General features: G+C 41.5%; 1 protein-coding gene across 13 annotated transcripts in view; it reads right to left on the bottom strand.

Annotated features, from left to right (window-relative positions):
* DOCK7 (dedicator of cytokinesis 7) overlaps positions 1 to 23,840 on the bottom strand; it is a 348,282-nt gene that overhangs the window by 32,149 nt on the left and 292,293 nt on the right. For 5 of the 13 annotated variants that reach the window (XM_049807269.1, XM_049807270.1, XM_049807271.1 and 2 more), the window contains 15 exons: positions 15,136 to 15,253; positions 14,472 to 14,542; positions 13,523 to 13,661; positions 13,223 to 13,324; positions 12,852 to 12,938; positions 11,862 to 12,093; positions 10,398 to 10,562; positions 9,265 to 9,434; positions 5,117 to 5,209; positions 3,823 to 3,912; positions 2,701 to 2,796; positions 2,457 to 2,597; positions 2,191 to 2,304; positions 994 to 1,164; positions 79 to 218 (listed from right to left, as the gene is read on the bottom strand). In XM_049807269.1, the coding sequence (XP_049663226.1) occupies positions 79 to 218; positions 994 to 1,164; positions 2,191 to 2,304; positions 2,457 to 2,597; positions 2,701 to 2,796; positions 3,823 to 3,912; positions 5,117 to 5,209; positions 9,265 to 9,434; positions 10,398 to 10,562; positions 11,862 to 12,093; positions 12,852 to 12,938; positions 13,223 to 13,324; positions 13,523 to 13,661; positions 14,472 to 14,542; positions 15,136 to 15,253 (1,929 nt within the window). The remainder of the gene's footprint in view (positions 1 to 78; positions 219 to 993; positions 1,165 to 2,190; positions 2,305 to 2,456; positions 2,598 to 2,700; positions 2,797 to 3,822; positions 3,913 to 5,116; positions 5,210 to 9,264; positions 9,435 to 10,397; positions 10,563 to 11,861; positions 12,094 to 12,851; positions 12,939 to 13,222; positions 13,325 to 13,522; positions 13,662 to 14,471; positions 14,543 to 15,135; positions 15,254 to 23,840) is intronic. The other 8 variants (XM_049807275.1, XM_049807276.1, XM_049807277.1 and 5 more) reach the window with 3 other exon arrangements.

Here is a 23,840-nt window from a genome sequence, read left to right as displayed (position 1 = left end):
TGACAGAACTTGCTTTGTATCCACCGTTTGCTTGAAATTACAGAAAACTCTGGGGGGAAAAAAATTGTAAAGATTTACCCTTCTGCATCAGGATCTAAAATGACAGCCAGCTCTGTTAACACAAGCCCGGCCAAGTAATGCTGTTGGCGGAAAGGCACAGACAATTCAAACATATTTGCAATCTTCTGGTCTTGGACGTTTGTGGAGAACCCAGAACTCTGAAAAAAAATCAAGTTTCAGGAGTTGCATAATGAGGCCCCTTGGAACACAGAGTCAAAGGTTATGAAATACACTAGAAACCGTTTTCAGAATGAAAGACAATCTCACATAAACTACCTTTTCGCTTTTTTGTTTGGATCTAGGCACATCTACTTACATTACATTAGAGCTCACTAACTCTTCCATTAATTGTTTGTTGTTATTGCCTTCCCCCCCACAGGGCAGGCCCTAGGAAAGTTAAGCCAAATAACCTTTAAAAGTGGGTTAGTTGAACTTTTAACTCAGGTATGGATGCTCTTATTCAGGCTAAAGAGGGCTTTAATTTGATTTAGTTTACATAATTTTGCAACTAATTAATCCACTTGAATAACATGCTTGCTAATTCAAATTACTTTTTCTGAGCAGGCTAGGACTAAGCTACAGTGTGCTAGAAAGACCCTTGTTTTGTAAGAAAAGGGTAACACTGGACAGAGCATTTTCTTTAATGGCTCATTTATGGTCATGTTTTTGTCCAATATAGGAGGGGACTAGGTCCCTAAGGACAGTGTGTGGTCACTATGAGGACAGGGATATGGGCATTCTTTTTTCAATAATGAAAGATCAAAAGAAGTCAAAACCTATGTGGCAGGAAAAAAACAATTTCTAAATAAACACTGTCAAAAAACATCAGCAAGCAGAGACTGAAAATACAGGTGGTTCAACTGCCTCATACGATTTAAGTCTCCGAACAAAGCTCAGCTTGCATTTCCTCAAAGGATCTTTGTCACACTGTACCTGAGAAGTTGCTGAAGACACAGAGGGTGATGGAGATGCAGGTGGTGTGAGCAAGCTGCAGGGTAAATTCAAGGTGACGTAGTGTTCATGGCTGCAGATGATGCGAAGGAAGTCCAGCCTCAAAGATGCCAGGTTACTTGGATTTGTTAAGGAATACAGCTTTGAAGACACCTGGCAAGTTTAGCCCATAAAATTGCAGTTAGCACCAAAAGAGAGTATAAATGTAGCACGAGCCTCCCTGTCCCACCACTAGTCCCAAAAAACACTTCCGAAGCAAGAACTGAAGAGCTTGATATCATTAAGTGGTCGCATCCACATCACTTATTTGTGCTACAGATTAAACTTCTGATGTGCAGGAGCCGTACACATCCCAGCCAACAGGATATGTATCGATACAAAATGTACAGAACAGCCATATTTATATAACAAATAAAGAACTATGTACTTCACACATGATACCCACATCCTTTTGATTTTGGTAGGGAGTTGTGAGAAGTGGGACCACACAAGTGTGATGCATTAACAGGTCAAAGATGCAGATTGGCTAATACACAGCAGGCAACAAAGCTCAACTGCTATTGCTGTTCTTGCCCCTTACATAAAACGTTTTAGACTGCAGCAAAAATGAGTCTAAGCCTAAGCTCCTGATACCTTGTCATCTCCTTTGTACACAGTGTCAGCACGGATGTTTGTAGTCAAATGAAACTTTGCGGTTTGAGGCGATTTCCCTGCCACAACATTGCGAGTAAGCTTCCCAATGCATAACACAGGAACCCTCCTTATGGGGGAGGCGACCCTGCATTCTCAGAAGGATGGAAGGGGAGCTGGGTGATCAATACGATCATGCAGGGTCAATGTGTCCTTGAGAGACCTGCTGACAAACCATAATAGTCTGAGCTCCCTCACAAAACCTCCTACTAATTTTTGATTCGATTACTCTCAACGTGGCGAGCAGAGGGAATAATTCTTCCTTCCTGCTGCATGTCCATTCACTCAAGGGAGTTACTGCTAATTCGCATATAAGACTGTAATCAGAGAGGCGTAAACTCTAAATCACCACTGAGAATGCCTAGCTTGCTCTAAAAAGACCTGAATAGCAGAATTCTGTGTCCATACTTTACTGTCTCTCCATAGAAAGTTAGAGTAACAGGCTATGCTACGGTTCACAGTTAAGTCGTAGTATTTATCTGCATTCACCTGTTTGTAGCAGGTCTTAATAAGAGCAAAAACAAATCCTCTGTCCATGATAGACAACAGGTCATTGAGGAAAAATGCAAGACTGGTATTGAGCCTTTCGACCATTTCTGTATCCTAGAGAGAAGGAAGAGAAAAACAGGAAAGAAAATGAAGAAGAGCACACTGTAAGTTTTCAAACAATTCCTGATCTAGGCACCAGCAAACAACATGCAGGAGGTCTGGTGCCTGAGCTCTGACCAGGATTCAGTTTAATTGTTCACCATTACCTTCTGAAACCGAGAGACTATATCACCGGCAATTGTGCTGACCAAAGCAGTTACATCATCCATGAAACGCTCAGGAAAACGATTCTTTCTCGGCGCATCCAGTTTGTCAGCAAAATACAAATGATGCACCATGCTCTTCACCTATAGGAATATAAATTACAACAAAGTCACTTGCAGTTGTTGCCGTTTGTGTTTTAAACTACGAACCGTAAGACAATAAGCAAGGTGTTTCCAGTTTGCTCACCATCAGCTCGAAGAAGAACCAGGCCTGCTGTAGGGCTGCCTCCCGCACGCTCCCGCTGCACACAACCCACTGTAAGGCCAGCTCTTCGTGAAAAAGCTACGCAAATTCAAATCCAGAGTTAGCCCGAGCCTCAAGATCAGCTCACAAAACATTCCACGTGAGAAATGGTAGCACGGGCCATGGAAAGTATGGCAAACAATGAGGTTAAGCAAAATAAATAACTGGGAACATGACAGCAGTGGTGGCATCCCTTAAAGAAATCCCCAGCTAACAATGAAGGATGATATTATGATATGTGATGTGAGAAACATTTCACAGCATCTTGCTCCAAAATTGAATTTCAAGTGTCAAAAGAATTTTCCACCCCCCAACCCCCCCAAATAAAAAAAAAAAGTTTGGTGCTCAAATTAGTTTAGTTTAAAAGTCTACCTTTCTGCCTGGTCTGATTTTTGCAGGAAAAAGGAGTAAAAAGTGGACATATAAAGCGATTTGTACAAAGATGTATATTTACTGTGAGAAAGGACTTAAAACAGTAAGAAAGAAACACGGGGCTAAGAAACAGCTTTTTGATTTCTTTTCTTGAGAGGACCAACCCACAGACTGGACGTTGTCAGTGTTCACATTTTCATTACACAAAAAGTCAGGCATTTTGTCTTTCTGACATTGTTTAGTAGGATCTCGTCTCCTCTAAAGGAGTGCACTTTCAAAGTAACTCCCACTCACTTTCTGGAGTCACTTTGGATTAACACCTCTATAACTGAGTTCAGCACACATCTGTAATGCTAGCCATCTAACACATTATAATTTTGCACACAAGAATTTACCATTTACGTGCCTAGACAGTGCTATCCATATTTTTTGAAAGCCAGTAATAAACTGGCTCCAAACACTATGGACATTAAATCAGACAAGCTATTCCTGATCATTTTATTCTTCCCAATTCAACTCTGTCGGAATACTTCATATTCACTACAGCCTGGATATTCAGAGGTGCTAAGCAACAGCAGCTCCTAATGACCTCGGAAAAAATCAGGCTATAAATAAAAGAATAGTTTGCATCATGTTTTCAGAATGACTTGACCTCCCTGCCCCAGAATATCAATTGTCTTCACTGAAATCTACCTTTTTAGTTGGTAATCGTCCTGTTAATGTTTGTAAGAAACTTGACGTCTCAGTGTGCGAAGACATACGATTACAACTTCGATCCGTAGCCTACGGAGTGGAGATGAATGAATGATGACAGGACATTAAAGTTTGCTGTGGATGGGTTTTGCAGCTCAAGGACAATGTACGTTTACAAAAATACTGTTCCAACTGTAGTCTTTTACTGTCTTTACACCTTTTTATGCATTCTCAAACTCTTACTCATTTACAGGTTTGGTTTAAACAAAATGACAGTACTTCTTATTGTTTTAAGACATACAGGCTATTTAAATAACTGCATGTTCTTATCCACAAAGACACTTAATGCTGCAAAGCATGAAACTTTTTCATCATTGTATTTTATCAACATGCATACATCAAGGAGGTAATACTTGTAATTTCAGTCCATACCTCTCAATCTACCAGACACAAAGCACGTGGGGATGTAACCCACAGCGACGCTGCTACTGGCACAGGGAATGAGAAAATTACTGAAGTTCTGTTTCTGATGGAAATAATTTGCCATGAGTGCAAGTGAACTCAGACTAAATATTTCTGGAAGACTGATAAACTTGAAAGGAGGTACAGTTGAGAGGTACGTTCAAGGCAACCATGCAGTGGAAAGCAGCAGGCAATAGGGGCTAAATAAATTAACTCTGACTGAAGCTGCTATAAAGTTTTCATACTTTGCAACATAGAACAGATATAACTGGCCCTAGCAAGTCACTGGCTCCAGCACTCAAATTTACATGTTTTAAGAGAGAATTTTACATGTGGTAATCAATTTTGGTTCAACAATATTCCACTCAAACAGTCATGAAGGATTACTTGATGATGAATATTAAATGCTTGATGAAAATGGCAAAATGGTTCACAACATCAAAAGAAATGGCAAACATGGACAAAACTATGAAGCTGTGATTAATGTTCCCACTTAGAAATGTGCTCCACCTGAAGCTGAAACTAGTGTTAGAGGGAGAGAGAAAAAAGAAAAGAAAAGCAGTCACAGCATTTACATTTCACAGACCAGCAACCACTGAAATGAAAGAAGGGGACACGTTCACGCATTTTGAGGTTTTTCATGCAGTGTGGTGAGGTGGTTGGGGAGAAGATGCTAATTTATAAAATAAAACTCACAAAGTTTTCAAGGAATAAATAAACAATAAAAAAAAATAACAAACCACCAAAATTGGAGTATACACTGAAAGGAAGATATTCTACAGGGAAACATCAGGGAAAACAAAGCCAGAAAAACCTCTACCGAAGACACCACCTGTGTTGACTCTGCACTTGGGCTGGGGTTGGATCCCCATGGGGCTGCTTTTGGACCACCAGTGTTTACCCAGGAATTGGAGCGGTCTAAACCCTGGGCATGTAATAGAAAGCAGTTGGGAAAGGAAAGAAATATTACATGTTGCATGCCATACAGTAGTCAAAGTTTAGTCCTGAAAAGCAATCAAACCGGGTACACTGCAAACACATCATCAGTTAGCACTGTTAAAGCAGCCTGAATTCTCAGGTGTCTGTCGAGACATTTTAGTCCAGAGGATTATTTTATATCTCATCACGCACATACACCACATTAATACTGTCGACAGCTCTGGTCCTACCTGTCCTATCTGTAATGCTTGACGTTCAAAACCTATCCTCTTCCTGAAAAATCCCACTCCTCCTTTGATCAGTTTAAACCATCCACTTCAGTAGACGGAGCCAGCATAGATTTACAGTGTGACAGAGGAAAATTGGCACACAGATGTGTAAACCACAAAGGATGCTCTCTGAGGTTTCCAGCACTTTTCGGGTAGACTGCTTGTTAGCCCACAGTTTATAAGCTCTACACCTCTTACAGAAATGCTGAGAAACCTTGAAGAGACTGACTGTCAGCTCTCACTGGGTTTCCTACTCATGGCATAAGAGTTCAGCACTGCTGGCAGAGTAACCCTGTGAACAGGATTTCACACGGACACTGAGGTATTTTCTGGGCAGCGTGGCTAAGAGAGGAAAGAGCACATACCTTTTCTGGACCAACCTGCTCTGCCAAGCAAAATATTTGAAAAATCATCCTGCTTTTTAAAAGCTCAATCTAGTTTGCACTCCAAATTCTACTCCTGCAACGGATCACATCGGCAAAATTACTGTGAATCCCTCCTCTCTCTCTCTCCTCCCCCCCCCCCCCCCCCCCCCCGCCCCGTCTCCTCTCAAGACACTCAGAAAGAAGAAAAGGAAAAATTTAAACTTGTGTTTGTCACCCAGGCTGCTCCCAAGTCAGGAACATTCAGTGGGATGCCGTGGACTTTCCTGGGTCCCAGGAACCAGCTCTAATGGAGGCAGTTTTGCAAAGCCACAACTGAATAGCAGGTCCTTATAAATTTCACACGTTGGTTTCAACCCTCATCTGAGCAAGAGCTTTCTTCCTGGTTTTCATGCCAACCTAGGGCTTTTTCCCAAGACATGAAGCAAAGGTGCAGCCCACTTCATCACAGCAATTATCATCAGCTGCAAAGTGCACCAAGCCTAACAATCTATTTCTCTCGGCAAAGAAAAATCCACCTCCAGGTTGAACCCAGCATCAGAGCTATAGCCTGGGATTCAAACCATTAATCCACTGAGCTATCCTCTATGCAGAGTACAGCAATGCTGTAATTTTGCTTAAGATGTCCAATAAAAAAAAATACTGAACACATAAGGAGAGTGTTTTAATCTCAATTACTTTTTAGAAGAAATGAATCAAAGCTCTCTGCCTTGCTCCGACCCATAAACACGCTTTATTTTGCTCACAGTGAATTAAAGTCAAAAAGACTTTGCAGAATGCTGAACTAAGCTCATGTTTTGTATCAGGTCTAATTTTGAAAATGCCTTTATCACACTTACATTTCTGCTCACAGGCTTTCTAATCATGCCACTCTGGTTCTGAGGATAAAGTTAAACATATACCGAGTTTGCAGAAGCAGAAGTCATTCTGTAAAAATCTGACAAGGGAAAGATTCTTCCCTCTTTGGAAAATAAAGAAGTACAAGAGCTTCTTATTGCTTGGCAAAGTCACTCAAAAGTTCACAAAACTGCTATTAAATTCTGTTCTATCTCTGCGGTTCAACCTGCAGCTGGATCTGTGCAGGACCATAACACACATTTGTGAAAATCCAGTGCCGGAGCAATGAAACTCCACAATCTTTTCTGTTTTTTTCCCAGCACACCTCCAACATTTCAGTAACACTTAAAGCATAAAAATCTCACCATAGGTCTTTTTAGACGCTTAATAAATTTGCTTTAGTAGGGAATAAAATTTACATGGCCTCAAATCACAAAGGAAGGCATAGTAAGTGACAGACCTAAAACCTCCTCTCTTTTGAAAATAAACAGAAATCTTCCAAATCCTGTAAAGGGGATGACTATTTGAATTTTCAAAAATTAAGTAAGAATCTGATAAAGGGGAGATTTAAAGCATATTTACCAAACCTATAAATATCATAGAATCCTAGGATGGTTTGGGTTGGAAGGGACCTTAAAGATCATCTAGTTCCAACCCCCCTGCCATGGGCAGGGACACCTTCCACTAGAGCAGGTTGCTCAAAGCCCCATCCAACCTGGCCTTGTAATGTCTTACATTACAATAAAAAAAACAATACAGGACTGGACTCCGAAGTCTTCCATCAAACAACAAAATGCTATTTGATTTTTTTTTTAAAGCAGAAAGCCTCCCACAACAGATTCTAATTTGAAATGCAGGTTCCCTATTTAGGCATATGTGCTTAAGCCATTACTTGGAAAAACAGAATAGGAATTTTTGCACCCTTTTACTCATTTCAACATCTCAATAAGTAACTTATTTTTGTCTATTGATATTAACAAGCAGAAATAATTATGTTCAGCCAAAAGTCTGTATAGTCAGACTAAGCTTACTTCCCGATGGTCAGACTACCCTAAAAGAAAACTTTTCCCTCAACAATTATTCACGGAAGAGGTTTTTCTTTAAAGCCTGGAGTACATCTCTAGAAGAAAGCCTCTCTTCATTTTGTATCATGACATTATTCACTAAGCCAGCACGTGTTAAACTTCTGATAGCCTGTGTAAATTCCGTATGCACATTAGTGCCTATGGCATTTCACAAAAGGTCAGGGTTGTTTAATTAGCAAGATACTGAAGTGGTCTTTAAAATATTTTAAGACTTCCAAGTGCAAACTTTGATGTAAGAAATAATGATTTGCCTACCCACACTTCTTCAGCCTCTTATTTGGTCAGCAAATCATGTTGTTGTTCATTTAAAATTGGTAATCTCTTTCTGAAACTATGTTTTTCTTGCTTTTACAAAACCCAGGACCAACCAGTGTCAAGCCTGCCTGGTCAGGCTGATGGCTTTATTAACAAACTTGCTCACTGATCTTCCAAAGGATCGACCATAACAGCTCTCTGAAAAGGCTCAGGAATTCATCCGTGCTGGAAGAGTGAAGGGTCACAGGCGGGGAAGCATCTCATCTTGGTGTAAGCAATCACGGTTTGAAGATTAAAAAACAAGCGAACCCCAACCAAGCTAAGGCAGCCCTCTCAGGGAAGGGAATTACCAACACAGTAGATTTGCCCTGGCTCATCCCACTTATTTCAGGCACAAAACTGAAGTGCTCAAATTGGGACTGTAGCAGTCCTATGTGCCTGCAATTCACCAGAGAGGTACAGGCCCTTCTGCCGGAGATGCGTGTACTGAGCCCTGAAGGGCCGAAGTACGACCATGCAAGACGCTCTGCACTAATGTGCCCACACCAGAAAGTCACTTTTAGGTGCGAGGAGTCAGTGTGGGTGCAGAGTTAGCACACCACAAATTCACACTGCAGCTCAGCCGGCCTGACTACGGCTCACTCACTAACTAACCATCCAAAATCCTCTCTGGCCCGTGCAGGGACTAGAAATATTCCTGCTGTGTGCAAGGTACCTTCTCTGGACTTAAGTAGTAGAGAAAGCATCTGAGCAGCCATTAGTGCTGAATGCAGAGGAGAAGAGAGAGTTTTGGTTTGGGAGGTAAGAGTTGGATCACAGGGTGGCAAGTGAGGGGATGCAAGGTTTGGGGAGACATAACAGAGCTGGTCAGAGGATACGGCTGCTGGCCATGTGAAAAGTGAGGTAGTAAAATCATTCTTGTCCTACTAGTCTTGGGGAGACAAGTCCAGAAGGACTCTTGCACCTAGCCACCACGCGTGTGGAAGTAACACTGCCAGGATGGCCTCCAAGAAGTCAGAGAGATCAGCAACTATATTCAAGGAGTGGAGTTTCAGTAGTGTTATCAGCAACTGCCAGAAGTCTGAGAAGGGGCCATTTAGTAAGGACATCTTATCATAGGAAAAAAAATCACCAAAACTTCCCTGTTATTTCTTTAAAGATTAAATAAAAGATGCTGAAGTTCCTGTAAGACCCTCAGCAGTGCATGTGTACCTTACTGCCAATGATCGAGCGAACTTCATCGTCCGGCGAGGTGGGGGTCCCAGATATATCTGGGTTGCTGTTACTGAGGCTCCGTGAGCGGTTCAAGTTAAGGCTTGCTGGTCGGACAGCAGATCGAGCCATGGTGGCATAATGCACCGATCCCCCTAAGCCACCGGGACCTGTGGGGGTGTACGAAAGAACATCCAGTTAGACCATCAGTCAGAGCTTTGTTGCCATGCAGCTTTACACCAGTCTGACGCGGCAAACCCTTTGGGTAACCCAGTAGGTCTGGCCCATAAGGAAATCTTCTCTGTGCCTTCCCCTGCCTGGTTCTCCAAGCAAGCAGCAGGGAGAAAGGGATGGGATTAAAAAGCTATTTTATCCACTGATTTGTGGGAAGCAGGAAGCTCCCTGTGGATGTAGGCAGCCAGTGTGAGGTATGTCTTTAGCTAGAGGGATATTTGCCAGACTTCAGACTCAAAAACCACAAAAGAACTGGGCACAAATTTAAGTACACAACCTTCCCAACACCTCTCCAAGGTTTTCCGCTCCGTGCAAGAAGCAAGTGCTGTGCACAACAGTCCTTCCAAAGCCTAGTTTTCTGTGGCTGTCATTCACACCATCTCTTCCCCCATGCAGATATATCCCTTGTTCTCAGCAGGGGTGGAATTAATTTGTTTCCCTCCTGTACCCAGACATGTGTTTTCAAGAATTTCACACTCCTTTGCCAGCGTATCAAGTTTTTCTGGAACTGGATGAAAGTCTGAAAGTACTAGTGAAGGAGACTGCGAAGCAGGACAGGCCAAGAGCATACCACATCTGTCTACTTGCCACAGAAAACAAAATAAAATAAAAAAAAAAAAAAAACCAACCCAAAAACAAACAAACCAGTATTTTGCCATAATTTAAGCCTCATGGTCTTTCAACAGTGCCACTCTTATTTAAGATCATCAGATAGTTAAAACTCTGACACGGCTAACTGTAATTAAACTAATCTTGTACATGGTTACATTGGATCATAAGAGAAAGTTAGTAACAGGGCTTGGCAGGGAACCAGTTGGAGCTCAAGAGCACCTGCCAGCAAGCAATTTCTGCTTGCTTTTAACAAACTGTGACTTGAAATAAAATGAAAAAAGAGCTACCTGGTGATGGTGAGTTGGGATAGGTATTCGGTAGGCGAAAAACATAATAAATATAGGAAGCAAGAAGGCTGTTTCTGCCATGCTGGTCCTGGTTTCCATCCAAGTTCTTGTGAAGTCTGTTTATGATTGATGCCATTGCTTCAAAAGACGCTTGGCCCAGGTTAACTGAAAGTAATAAGTGAGGAGTTTGTATTAGACTGCAGCAGTACCCGTGAGCAAATCCTAAACGTGCATTTTGTCCACCTTCTAAAGGATAAATGGTAAAGCTTGTTAAGACTACAGCAAGCATTTCTCTTGAAAAACTGAACCTGGTATTTGAACTACGTCTAATAAACAGCTTGACAGGAAGACAGGTGTTGCAGTGATAAGCTTTCACTTTTATTAATAAACAAATTTAATGAATTTAGGCCCGATTTCTGGAATCAGCCCAACTTTGGTCATCAACTGCAATGGTAACAAGATCAAGTCCTTGTTTAATTGATGGATAATATCCTTTGGATATTTATCATGTTTTGCTCAGTTAATTATTTCCTCCATTTAAGCCTTAGCCAAAATATAAACTGTATCAAAAAGAACAATTCCATTCTGTTTTGGAAAAAAATCTTATCTAAAAATGAGTACAGAAATCTACAGATGGACCAAGGTAGATATTTTAAACAAATTAGGGATGAAGTAGATGGCAGCTGGAGACCGTACATCTTAGTTTTTTAAAAACTAGACACTAATGTTCTCAATGTTCTATACAGACAAACTAAACCAATACAGAACACTTAAAGAGCTTTAAAACAAAAAATAAAAATTCAAGCAAAATTCTTCCCCAGAAAGATAACCTTTCTGAAATAAACAATTGCTATTTTTAAAGCAGTGTTAGATACCTATATTCCATCATGTACAAACTCAAGTTTCCTATGAAAAATCCCAACTGCTATTTTAAATGCTAACGATCTAATCCTGACTTCCACTTGAGATTTTTTTCTACTGCCAGAGCATACTCATAACAGGGAGCAAAAGGAGGCATTATTCATGCTGACAGTATCAGATCCACAATAGCTAGACGAATATACAGCATCTGTATGTTCTTATCTTACCTACTTCAAGATTTTCCAAGGTGACTAGTAAGGTTGAAATTCTTAGTTTTTGAATGTCAGTATGGAGTCACTTTAACAGGCTCCAGTACTAAGAAAATGCTGAGCATCCAACTCATGAAAGCCAGGCCCCTTTCTGGCATCTCAATGTGGACACCAAATTACTAGTCATTCTTGAAAACCTTTGCATTAAATATTGCTCCTGTGTATATCACCACTGATCTGGAAGCCAGCATGTTTTATTTTGAAGATACATGGTATATTAGTGGCACTAAAATAAAGCATAAAAATGGACTTTTTCATTTCTACATAAATATGGTAAAATTGGAACTGTCAAACTTGCAGCTATGTAATTCTCTATAAAACTTAAATAGAATACCTATTTGGCCTGCAATGACAGGAGGTCTTACTACCAGAAGAATCAGTTTGTCAAGCAGGAGATGAAGAAATCGCACTACCGGCTCCAGTTGAGAGGAATTTAAAGCTGAAATGCTGCTCTTCAGTTCATTTTCCAAGTTGTTTTCCATAATTCTCATGTCTCCTATTCGCACAGGGAACATGTGCTCATCCAGAGCATGGACAAGTGCAAAGAACTTGTCAAGATAAGGGTCCTACACACAAACAAACAAACAAAAAAATCAGCAAGAAGCTCCGAAAGTAACTCCACTTTCTATGGATTTGTACCTCATGGATGGATTCTCCCCCTCATTCTTCTATCTGACCATTTAATCTCACAAAATTAGTAGAAACTCAACATCTTTGAGAGCTCTGCCCATATGTCTAATTCAACTGAAATCAGCCAATGTTCTGAAGTTGTCAGGGCAAAACTAGAGGACCCACAGACTGTGTATTCTTAGAAAAACAGACAAAAATGCACTAAAATCATGTTACTATTTACAACACGAATAAAATACACAAAAAACATCAAATGACATACTGGGAATTAACAAAACAAAAGTTGAAATGATTAGTCAAAATGATTTTCATCTTTCTTTTCAGATCAAAGAAAGACAGATGAAAAATACATGGAGAAATAAAAGAAGCAGAGGGGAAAACCAACAAAACGTCATACGCCCGGACTGTATGTTAGATCTGTTGTATTAAACACAACAGTCCGAGGTCTGAAAACACTGTTGGCCATTCACTCCCTGTGAATAAAGGCCAAACTGCTCATATTTTTAAGCAGAATTTCTCAGATATACTCACAGCAGAATGTGGAATAACAGTTCTGCTGGCTCAGAACTGAAAATGAGATTGTAATTCACTGCAAGTAATTATTATACTCTTCACAGTATCAACTCTGACAGTGTTTCAACTGTCAAAAGACTATCAAACTCTTTTTATTACAATGACTACTCTCAACATTTACCTGAGTGTGGAGGGATGATACAGCAACAACCTCTACATTGAAAACCCCTTTGTGGTTATCCACCCACTTCATTCCAGGGAGTGGAACCTGCAGGTTAACAGAAAGATGAGTGAGGATGTGACAGAAAGCAGAGCTACGGTACTTCTAATTAAAATTGCCATTTCTTTTAATTTTATTGTCAGATCACAAACACGTGCCCACACACAAACATACACACACCTATCTAAACTTAACAGTATTGAAGGAATAAATAACCTAAGAGTTAAAAATACACATGCACACACAATCACACACGTATACGTACACACACATTCTTCGACTTTCTAACAGAAGTATTCTCCTGCTGATTTTCAACATGAAGAACAACTCACCTCTGGAGAAAGCACTGAATAAGCCTGAGGTGGTTTTTCCAATGAAACAGGAAGGCAGAACTGACCAGTCTTTAACCGTCCATTTTGAAGCATTGGTATCCACTTTAAGGAGAAGGAATTAACAAAAGAAAAAACAAAACCACACACTTCTTAAGGCTTTCTTGAACTTTGCAGTCTTGACTGTCAAATTATCAAATTCTATAATGGAGTATGAGTTGACAGTGATGCTAAACAAATTGCAAACAATTGCATTATGAATATAACCTGTGCTGAAAAACATAAAGACTGAAAGACACTCACGGTGTATCCGACTGGAGTCTCCAGGGGAGTGTTTTGTTTTTGTTGGCAACTGACATGGTAGAAGGTAAAAAGCAGGTGGTGGTGATCGGTTAAAGTGGCTGGAAGCTTAATCTTGATTTCCTCATGAAAATCAGGCGATCTGTGCAAATACCAGACCCTCAGCTGAGTCATCGATACTAACAGCGTGGTTTACTATCTTACGCTCAAGACCAAATACTTTGAGTTAAAGTATCTGGAGGGAAGGCAGTATACGGACTATCCCAAGGGATTAAAGCTTCCCTTTCTGATCACCAAGGACTGGAAAAACTTCCAGTACGCATTTACAGTCCACAAAAAATGAAAGTGGCAGCTCCCTCCTCATGCAGGCACTCTGAACTGCTCCCCACGAGTAATGAACTCCTCTCAAGGTGGAGGCTGCCACAACCCCCAGCCTGCAGGACGGGATTCTCACCCCACTATATCTCTCCCCAGTACAGCTACAAAGACAATCAACATGTTAAGGCCAGATTCAACACTCCTTTGAAATCATTTTCAAGACCAAATACTTCCAATTTGTAACTAAAGTCTAAAAGGCTCCAGCAAAATAACAAAGCACATGCGAACATGAGTTTATAACATAAATCTTCGTGACTACTAACTTGACGCTCGTACTCACAGCATCTGCCAAGTAGGGCTACGTGCTCAGGATCACAGCCCCTGACACAATGCTGATTTGTACCAGAGCAAACAAAGACTCTGGCTCTTAGTCATCGCAAAACTCTTTAACGACAGTATCAACTGACACTGCAGTTGTTGTGAGTGCTAACCAAGATAGTCATTGTTAAATAATTAATACTGAGACAAAGTCACTGGTGAGTTACTCCACTTTCACACTGGTAAAATTTTCTTTGGGTGGAATCATACTATCCATATGGGGTCATGTCCTTTCACAAGCTGTCATGTGTTTTACCTGTTGTGATATACTACAGCTGTGTATGCTTCTTTGGAAAATTCAGGACAGCTAGATTTGCCAAAGATGACCTGCAAAAAACCAAAAAAACCACAGAAACGCCCCTATAAAACTGTGCCAAGAATTTGTTCCATAATCCCACAGAGACATTTACAGCTCCATGCACGAGTCTCTGTAGCTGTGTACAGTCACATCTCCTTGTTATGTGCCCCTTCACTTATATGCAATGTTTTACTTAGTCACTGAAGAGTTTGCAATTTTAATAATCCCAGTTACACATGCACACAGACATGGCTGAAGAACTGATGAATGTAACCACCCCTACGCAGATCTTCACCAAGTGCTGATCACTTCTGGCCCTGAACACAAGTATAACTATCACCTTTAATTTTTTTGGCATGGAAGCAAAGATGCTATTCCAAACACAAGGGTGTCCACTGCAAACATCTCAGGTTAAAATACTAGCTACTACATTGTTACTTTGCAAACTCTGTACAAATGTACTCTTTGTTCTGAAATATTGTAATTTTATATTCCTCTGAACTTGTTATTTTGAAATGTATTTCGGTGAGGTTTTCTCTAACACAGGGATTTTACAACTGCCATGTGTGCTCTGCCTTATTGGCATGCAGCATTCACATGGAGCACAAAATACTCTCCTCACCGGCATAGCATTGCTTGGGTCCTCTCCATACATGAACTGGACTTTTACAGTGATATTCCTGGCAGATCCTTGGCGGTTGGCAAAGTTAAGGCTCTGGGGATAGACATAAAGAAGATTCCTGCAAGAGACAAAGGCATCAAGTGAGCATCTCTGTGTGAGAATGAGAGGGTTCACACCTTCATTAATGGTATTATTTAAACCTCTATGGAAACACTCAGAGAGTTAAAGTGAAGGGTTTGACATTTTGCATTAGCCAGATGGTCTTCTCTTCACCATAAACGCACACCCATACAAGCAATTTGATAATGACCCTTTATTTTAGACATTAAAAATGATGATGTTTTTAACTGCCATCATGTTTTGAAATAGTTCCTGTTTATAAGCGTACTTGAAAAATACATCTAAAAAATTACCAGTGATTCTACAATCTAAGAAGTTCAAGTGGAAAGAAAACATATGAATAGAAAAGCACTGAGAAGTGTTTATTCTTTCAACAGAGTGACTCATTCCTCTTAAACACCTTCCTCGTTGTGACCTGTCCTTTTTTTGTTTGTTTCTTTTTTTAAAAATCTCCTTATATCATAATGACTTCAGGTTACACCTCTCCTCTGAAAACAGATTAAACTAAATGGATATCTATCTGTAGCTTCAGCAGATACGCAATCCTTGCAATGACTCAGATGGAATGCTGTCTCCAATTCCACACCTGAATTCCACACTTTGGGAAGGATGGAGATCAATTAAAACTCAAATCCGAGAAGCAAGAACAGGCCGGAACTCTGGAAAACAGCCAGGATGGCTGGACTGATCCAGGAGCATTTAGTTTTGAGGGAACGGCTGGGGCCACAGGTAATGACAACACTCCACAGGTATCTAAAGAACTGCTGCAAAGACCGAAGTAATAAAGTGATCATCACATCCACAGGGAATATGACAGGGCGTAATGAGCTGAAATTGCAGCACGGGAGATTTACGTTGGATACGAGGGAAAACGTTCTGACCGTAAGGCTAGTTAAGCAGTAGAACAAATTGCCTGGGGAGGGTGTGAAATCTCCATTTTCTGATAGCTTTTGAGGTGAGGCAGACACCTGTCCAGAAAGGTTTATAGACAATCTCAACCTTCACTGGGGGTGGAGGGGCACATTTTGGAGGCCCCTTCCAGCTCCATTTCTCCAAGTCTATGATTACTTTAAACACAACGGTGATGAGATGCAAAACTCTGCAGTATTTTCCATCCTCTTAGCTCTGCTGAGTCCCTGCCAACGAAGCGCAAGTTGGATTTACACATGGTTAGCAAAACTGCCCACTACAAGCCCCCACCTGCCCTATCAGCCAGTAATTTATACCTACAGAAAGTCCCTTGAAGACTAAAAGAACTTTTAAAGACAAGACAACAGCCCCCAAACCATCCCACTCAACAGACTCAATTATTCAAAGGAAATATACCTTCTTTTGCCCCCAAACAAGTAAAAGTGCATGAATTATTACACGTCTTTAAAAAGGCATCCTGGAAATCCCTTATCCATCTCCCACACAGCCCTGCCCACCAGACCAGCATCATTCCCCCTTGGACACCCCGGCTCCTACAGCTCCAAGAAGAAGAACCCAGAGGGATGCTCACCCGGCAGCCTGATGGTTAGGCGAGAGGTTCATGTTCCTGCCTTACACCTCCTAGGGATAAAAGACTGGCACGCTGCATTTTGCCCAAATGCCGAAGAAACTAATTCTGTAACAAGCTCTGACTTGTAAGGCAAAAAGAAAAAGAAGTTCCCTTCCCCCTCTGGGAACTATTCAGTGAATCTGAACACAATTTGTAAGCAACTTCCAACTGCTCCTTGTCCCGGAGAGACAAGAGACAACAGATGGGCACAGAAAACGGAAGCGAGGAGCACAGCAGGACAACATTTTAAGCATTAATAAAGCAGCCGCTACAGTGCTGGTAGCAGTAGACTCTTTCTTTGATTGTCAGGAGGGCAGCAATTCGGTTGCTCAGTGAAGGTACCTGGTGCCTTTTTAGATGCCATGGGTATCCAAAACACCCGGGCTAGCAGTGGGTCACTCTCCTGGAGGAGCAGCAGCTGGAAAGGTGGGCTGAAGTGGCACTAGATGTCAACATTTTGGCCAACGAATCCCACCCAAGGGCTTGGTTCTGATGGCAACTCCTTTTGTTCCCTGATACCCATGGGTATTCCCATCCTTACAGACACGGGCTAATGCTGGTCCTAAGGAATTCTCTAAGTGTCTCTGAAGAAAAAGGTACCTCCTCCAGGTCAGCACCTATACAGAGCAGTCCAGCTGTATAGCTCCAGGAGCCTATATGGGGCAGCAATATGAAGCCAGGCTCTTTTTCACCTCTCCAGGCAGAGAAATATGCTCAGCTGGCATGTGGGAATTTCTTCCCTTTCAAGTCCTTCATGGTGAATTAAGTTTTTGAATCCCATCCCCATTGGTCACTTTGGCTAATCAACACTCTCTTACTATTTCAGAGGAGGCCTGTGCCGTTTTTGTGACTCCACTAAATTACTTTGTTCTGGCATGAATACATTTGCTCCTTGATGTTCTTTTTAAAATGAAAACGGATATGAAAATTTACTCTAAAATGTACATTGCTCATAAAACTTTTATTAAGTATTATTAGTGCTTAAGAGAAGGATTTAATGTATTTGTGAAGCCAGGCTACAGGTTCCCTATATTAAAAGCAGTCTTATGCTTGGGACTGATTTATGCTGAATAGCAGGGATGAGCCTAAACCAAGCTTGCAGTTCTCCTACCACCTCCTCTGCTAGGGCTTGGCCTGCTGGGACCAAAGGAGACATTTCACCAGCTAGATGCCACTCCAGAAAGAGGGTGCTAGAGACCTACAGGCAGCCATTACCACCGACATTACACCTCAGGCAGGGCTTTAGCTACGTTCGTAACAACCAGCACTGGAGGAAATGTACAGGTTGTTCCTCCCTCCATTGCCTTCCAAGCCCCTGGCGTGTGAAAGACTGGGAGGGTAACTGTTCTGCATTTTGTTAGCAAGAAGCTCATGTTGCTTTGGGGAGTTCGGATGCACCGATCCCGCTGTAAGACAAGTGAGAGTTGGATGCTTGCTCCTGTTCAGGCAGCTTCTCCCCAGGGGATTTCCTATTACAGGCATCATCCTTTTGTGGAAAACTTACGTACAGAGAGGGGAAAAAATTCCGCCGCTCGCGCATCAGAACGTGACCTCAAATGAAAACTCCTATTTTACCTTACCCTACATAGGTAAAAGCTGTAGATCCTACTGTCTGCCAAAAGCACAGTTACAGGAGCCATGGAAAGAGAGTCACAGCTGAAAAAACAACAGGAAAGTTATAAATCTCTTGAAGGAACCGATGCCCCTGGCCTAATAGCCACCCTCGGTGGCTGACTTCTCAGTTTCTCCTCTGTTACCTTCTTTCCTTTGATTAATACATCTCAAGTTCTCATCTTGTTATTTGTGTGCACAAATACCTGGGCTCAGTAGACTTTGCAAGACACCAGAGGCGTAGCCACTATCCTTGGAAAAAAGGGAAACAAGTCTTCCGTGCAAAGTGATGGTAGAAGCTGCCTCACAGCACGGGTGAGAAGATAGGCATCAACGTCGCTGGGCTTTTAAAGGCAAAATAAGTGGCGTGGCACTGAACGTAGTTTTCAGAAATCAAGAGAGGACAGCCCCAGCCCTGTATTACACACAAGCAGGGGGAAGCAAGAGGAGAGAGCAACTTTCTGGTGGGACGGACATCATGGGGAGGTGTCGTATCACAGCAGTCAATTCTTTATAGAAGGGATAAAGGGAGGAGAAGGGGTTGACCACAAAAATAACACTGCAATGCCAACAACCATGCTAGGCATACGCTGATTAAACAAAAGGACCACTAGTCCTTATGCTTCCAGGTAACAGCTACTTCTTGATGATACTATTCACAGATTTCTATCAGTAAAAGTTCCAGCCAGAAACTCTAAACGCAAGGACTTGTGCCTGGAGCTTTTATTAAAATGCTATGCAAAATGTATGCAAAGCTTATACTATTATCTCAAACAGTACTTTTACTTCCATAAAATGAATTGCTAAAGTGCAAAGGCTTCCCAAGCCATGGCAATAATGGCACCAGGCACTCCTCTAAATATTTATATAATGTGATTGCAGGCATTTTGCAAAATCCTTCATAAAGGTTTTAAAACATTAAGAGCTGATCCTAACTCTTAGAGGGAATGTCTAACTGTTATGAAAATTTCCCTTTTCAGTAAAACCCAGAGACCTTTTTCTTTGCTTTATTCCTACTATAAAAATCATTTAAAGCCCATTTAATCAGGGTGACCCAGGTGCATGAAAGATCTTCAGGATCATGTTTGTTATATACATCTTCTCTTGGCTGGGCTAACAGCTCTCAGAGGCAGGATTCCCCCTTAGGGTTTCTACAGCCCCTGAATCTTATGGTTGAATCATTACCAGAAGGTTTTCTTCCCTCTGCTTTCCTGTGTCCTGCTTTGGTTATGGAATCTGTGACTGTTGTGACATCTAAGGGTGGTATTTTGTAGTGAGCTTATCACCGCGTCCTGGTTTCAGCTGGGGTACAGTTAATTTTCTTTCTAGTAGCTGGTATAGTGTTAAGTTTGGGGTTCAGTATGAGAAGAATGTTGATAACACACTGATGTTTTCAGTTGTTGCTAAGTAGTGTTTAGGATACATCAAGGATTTTTCAGCTTCTCATGCCTGGTCAGCAAGAAGGCTGGAGGGGTACAAGAAGTTGGGAGGGGACACAGCCAGAACAGCTGACCCAAACTGGCCAAAGGGATATTGCATACCATGGGATGTCATGCCCAGTATATAAACTGGAGGGAGTGGGGCTCGGGGGGGGAATCGCTGCTTGGGAACTGACTGGGCATCGATCAGCGAGTGGCGAGCAATTGCACTGTGCATCGCTTGTTTTGTATATTCCAATCCTATTATTATTATTATTATTTCATTATTGTTGTCATTATTATTGCCATTTTATTATTGTTATTATTATCATTTGTTTCTTCCTTTCCGTTCTATTAAACAGTTCTTATCTCAACCCATGAGTTTTACTTACCTCCCGCCCCGATTCTCTCCCCATCCCAATGGGACGGGGTGGGGGAAAGTGAGTGAGCGGCTGCGTGGTGCTTAGTTGCTGGCTGGGATTAAACCATGACGCACTGCCTGACTTTATTGGCACTGGCACTAATACGGAAACGTGCTTGGCAGCTACTTTTTGACATAAGAGCATTTTGACTGCCTTTCCCCCTTGGAAATCAAACCTTTCTGAAGGGTAGTGTCATGTCTGAGCAGCGACCCGGCACAAGCAAGCTCCCGTAGTTTGCCGAGTTACCACGCGTCAGCCAAGCCGCGACGACCGCGGCACAGGAACAGGCAGCGTACAGTGACACGCAGGAGCTTCTCAAGCTGTAGAAACCTGGTAAAATGTCTGATCTCCAGTTGCTTGGTCATTGCTATTTCTGGAGTAACTTCCTGTATTTTTCTGAAGGCTAAGCCAAGCATAAAGATTTTTGGGGGTGCTGGGGTTAGGAAAAATTCAAAACTATTTAAAACAAAACAGAAAGACTTCTTGAAGGAAATAGCTAAAACAACAGAAAATGATTCATTTGAAATTCTGTAAAACCAAAGCCACACAAGTACTCTGAAGTGGACTGAAGAAAGTCTATACTTTTTTTTTTTTTTTCCAATTTTGCAACCAGTTCTTCAAGTTTTGCAGCCCAAAATCCCCATGTCAGTTGCTAGAGGCTGGATTTTGTTCCCTGTTACAGAGCAGTGTCAGGCCCAGATAAAAACCATACATAAACTTCATCTACAGAAGAGAAACACCAATGAGTTTCCCTACAGAAAATACAAATCCTTCAAAAGCATACGCTTATCTTACTTCTTTAAACACTGGAAGTGTTTAATAGGGTTATCAGGTGTTACGTATCTCCGTCTACCATTCAAAGCAAAAACTATCAAACCTTTCAGTTAAAGTGTTAAGAACCCTAACAACGTCCTACAAAGGTATAACACAAGCACTGTCCAGATCCTCCACTTTTTTTTTTTTTTTTTTTTTTTACACTCATTTGAACAGCTCTTCATACATTTCCATTGATATTACCAAATGAGAAAATGCTGCAGGAATGATGACTCAATGCAAACCCTCCAGGATAATCATTGTCCCATGAATAACCCTAATTGTTCTAACACTTTTTCTAACAGATTTTTAGTAGGGTTGAGTAAATACTGATTTGAGGGGTTTCTTCAGAAACTAACCTGAAAAAAACTTGCCAATTTTAATAGGGCATGATAGCCTTCTACTGAACACCTTCTCATAGACTAGAATCTCATGGACATCCCTTGTGAAAGCAAGTTTGTCAAAGCTAGATCTCTGGAATAAAGCCTTATGCCATGCAGATCAGAGAATTAATAATGATGAACACTCATTATCACAATAAAATTAAGAATTAATATAATGATTAGCATTTGAGCTCTACTTATAGACTTTTACCTGTGGAGTTAAAATAAAGTGCCAATAAAAAGGCAGAAGCAAAAAGATTAAACCATGTTTCATTTTAGCAAAAGTCCCTGTTCAATTCTGTGTCTGTAGACTGAGCTTCCCAACTGCATGACTAGAATATTTTTTACTTTGCTCCGCCTGACGACACATCTACCCAGCCCAACAGCAATACCCCTGAGAAGCCCCTGATTTAGGAATACAGCAGACTCCCCACTGGCCAAAGCCAATGTAATACTTATCCATTGAATAAGTAGCACCAACCGTAATAAACCTGAATCGAAACTCCCAGCACAGAGTGACACATATAAGTATGTGTATAACGTTCAACCTGTAAGAAGCTCCAGTGCAGTCACTGGTGGTTTTGCGTTGTGGACTGCTGTATCTCTAAGCATCAGGAAAAACCCAAAGGCTCAGTCTTAACTCCCTCTCATTTCTCTGCACAAACCCACCTTGCTCCCACTGCTCACCTAGAGAGTGACATGAGCTCTGTGACACAGCAAGAAGTCTTATCAGCACTTTGCTCACCTCTTGGCTGCTTGTTTACATCCTGAACGTGCTCAACCGGTCAGTCACCAATGACTGACTTGTGTTATTTTAGAAATGAAGGGGCCATCGTGTCTTCACTAATGCACCACATATTCAGTACAAAATAAATGAGCAGCAAGTGAATGGAGGTACAGGAGCAGTAATGAACGGCCCATAACCAAATTCCCCACTTGCCTATAGCCTTTCAGGCTCAAATGAGTAATTAAGCAAATAACTAACTCTTCTCCACCACGTGTTACATCTGCCAACAGTGAGCAGATACAGCTCAGTCTCAGCTGGCCAGGCTCAGCTCACTGTGGCTTTACAAGAGTCATCAACAGAGAACCAGACAGGCATTTAGTTGGTAAAAGCCATTCTTTCTGCATCTTACGCGTGCACATTTCCGACCTGATTTAATGCAAGCTGCAGAGAATTGAACAGAACTAGGTGAGCATTGTGGTATCTGCGTGGACCGGCACAGATCTCAGGCCTCTTCGGAGCTCTGCAGTCTGTCCTGAAAGGCAGAAGGACTGTCCAGCTAAAGTAGCTGACAAGCTGCTTAACAACATCTGCAATTCAAATGAAGCAAAGGCTGCTCCGATCCTTGGCAGCACTACACGCCAGGACACAGAGCTGTCCTTGCCCTCCCGTTCCCCGACTCTTTACTCTTTACACAGTGCAGCCAGAGCTGAGATCTCGGGCCAGAATCCTCAAAACTCTCAGTGTTCAGGGATTTTTAAATCATTACTTCGCTGCTTTGCTCAAGGGTTTTAAAATTATGCTTGCGAGACAATTCCTGATTGGTCACAGCCTTTACAATGCTGTGAATTCACAAGCAAACGTCTGAAATAGAGCACAAAAAAGAAAATCTTACTTAACCCTTTGCCTTCACAGGTTTGTTCCCTACGAGACAATTCTCGGTACTTGGTCTCAGCAGCGTACAAGGATGAGGACGTTCAAGACCCTCCGCTGCAGTGGGACACCTTGCAAGATGAGAAATTACTGGGCTGTTTTTTCATGGGACAGAACTGCACCTTTGGGTTGTGAAAATGCAGTGCTGCTTCCTGATGTAGAATAGCGATTATTATTTGTATTTAAGGATAATTCCTACATCTGCTTCCACTCTATGCCAGCAGATTCTCTTTGAGTGAATCCCCATTCTTCCCAGTGCTGGACCTGATGATCTACATGCTCCTGCTGTTTTTCTATACCTTGTGTAGATACTCCAGTAAGTCTGATCCAAGTTGTACTGGTACAAAATATTCTCTACCAATTAACTGGAGATTTAAAATAGTTTCACTTTATTTAATTATGGGCAGGGAGGCTACCTACATATTATCAACCCTTCATCACCCAGGAAGTTCAACGTATAACAACTGCATTTCTAAAATAATTTTTCTGTTGATGTTCCATATCACATGTGCATATGTGCATATGTACATGAACGACAACAAAAAGTCCAGGGGAAGAATTACTAAACATACAAGAATGTAGCAAAAACCTGAAAACTCTCCAAAGTACAGACTATATTACGCATGGATTGATTTTGATTTCTTGGATTGCTCTGAGTGATTCCAGAAAGAAAAATACCTTTCATTCATACTAGAATACCACTCGAAAAACATACATGCTTCCATGCAGAGACCCACTGCA

This window comes from Accipiter gentilis, chromosome 8 (genome assembly GCF_929443795.1).
Source record: "Accipiter gentilis chromosome 8, bAccGen1.1, whole genome shotgun sequence".
Lineage (NCBI taxonomy): Eukaryota > Metazoa > Chordata > Aves > Accipitriformes > Accipitridae > Astur > Astur gentilis.
This window is presented reverse-complemented; position numbering and strand designations above follow the sequence as displayed.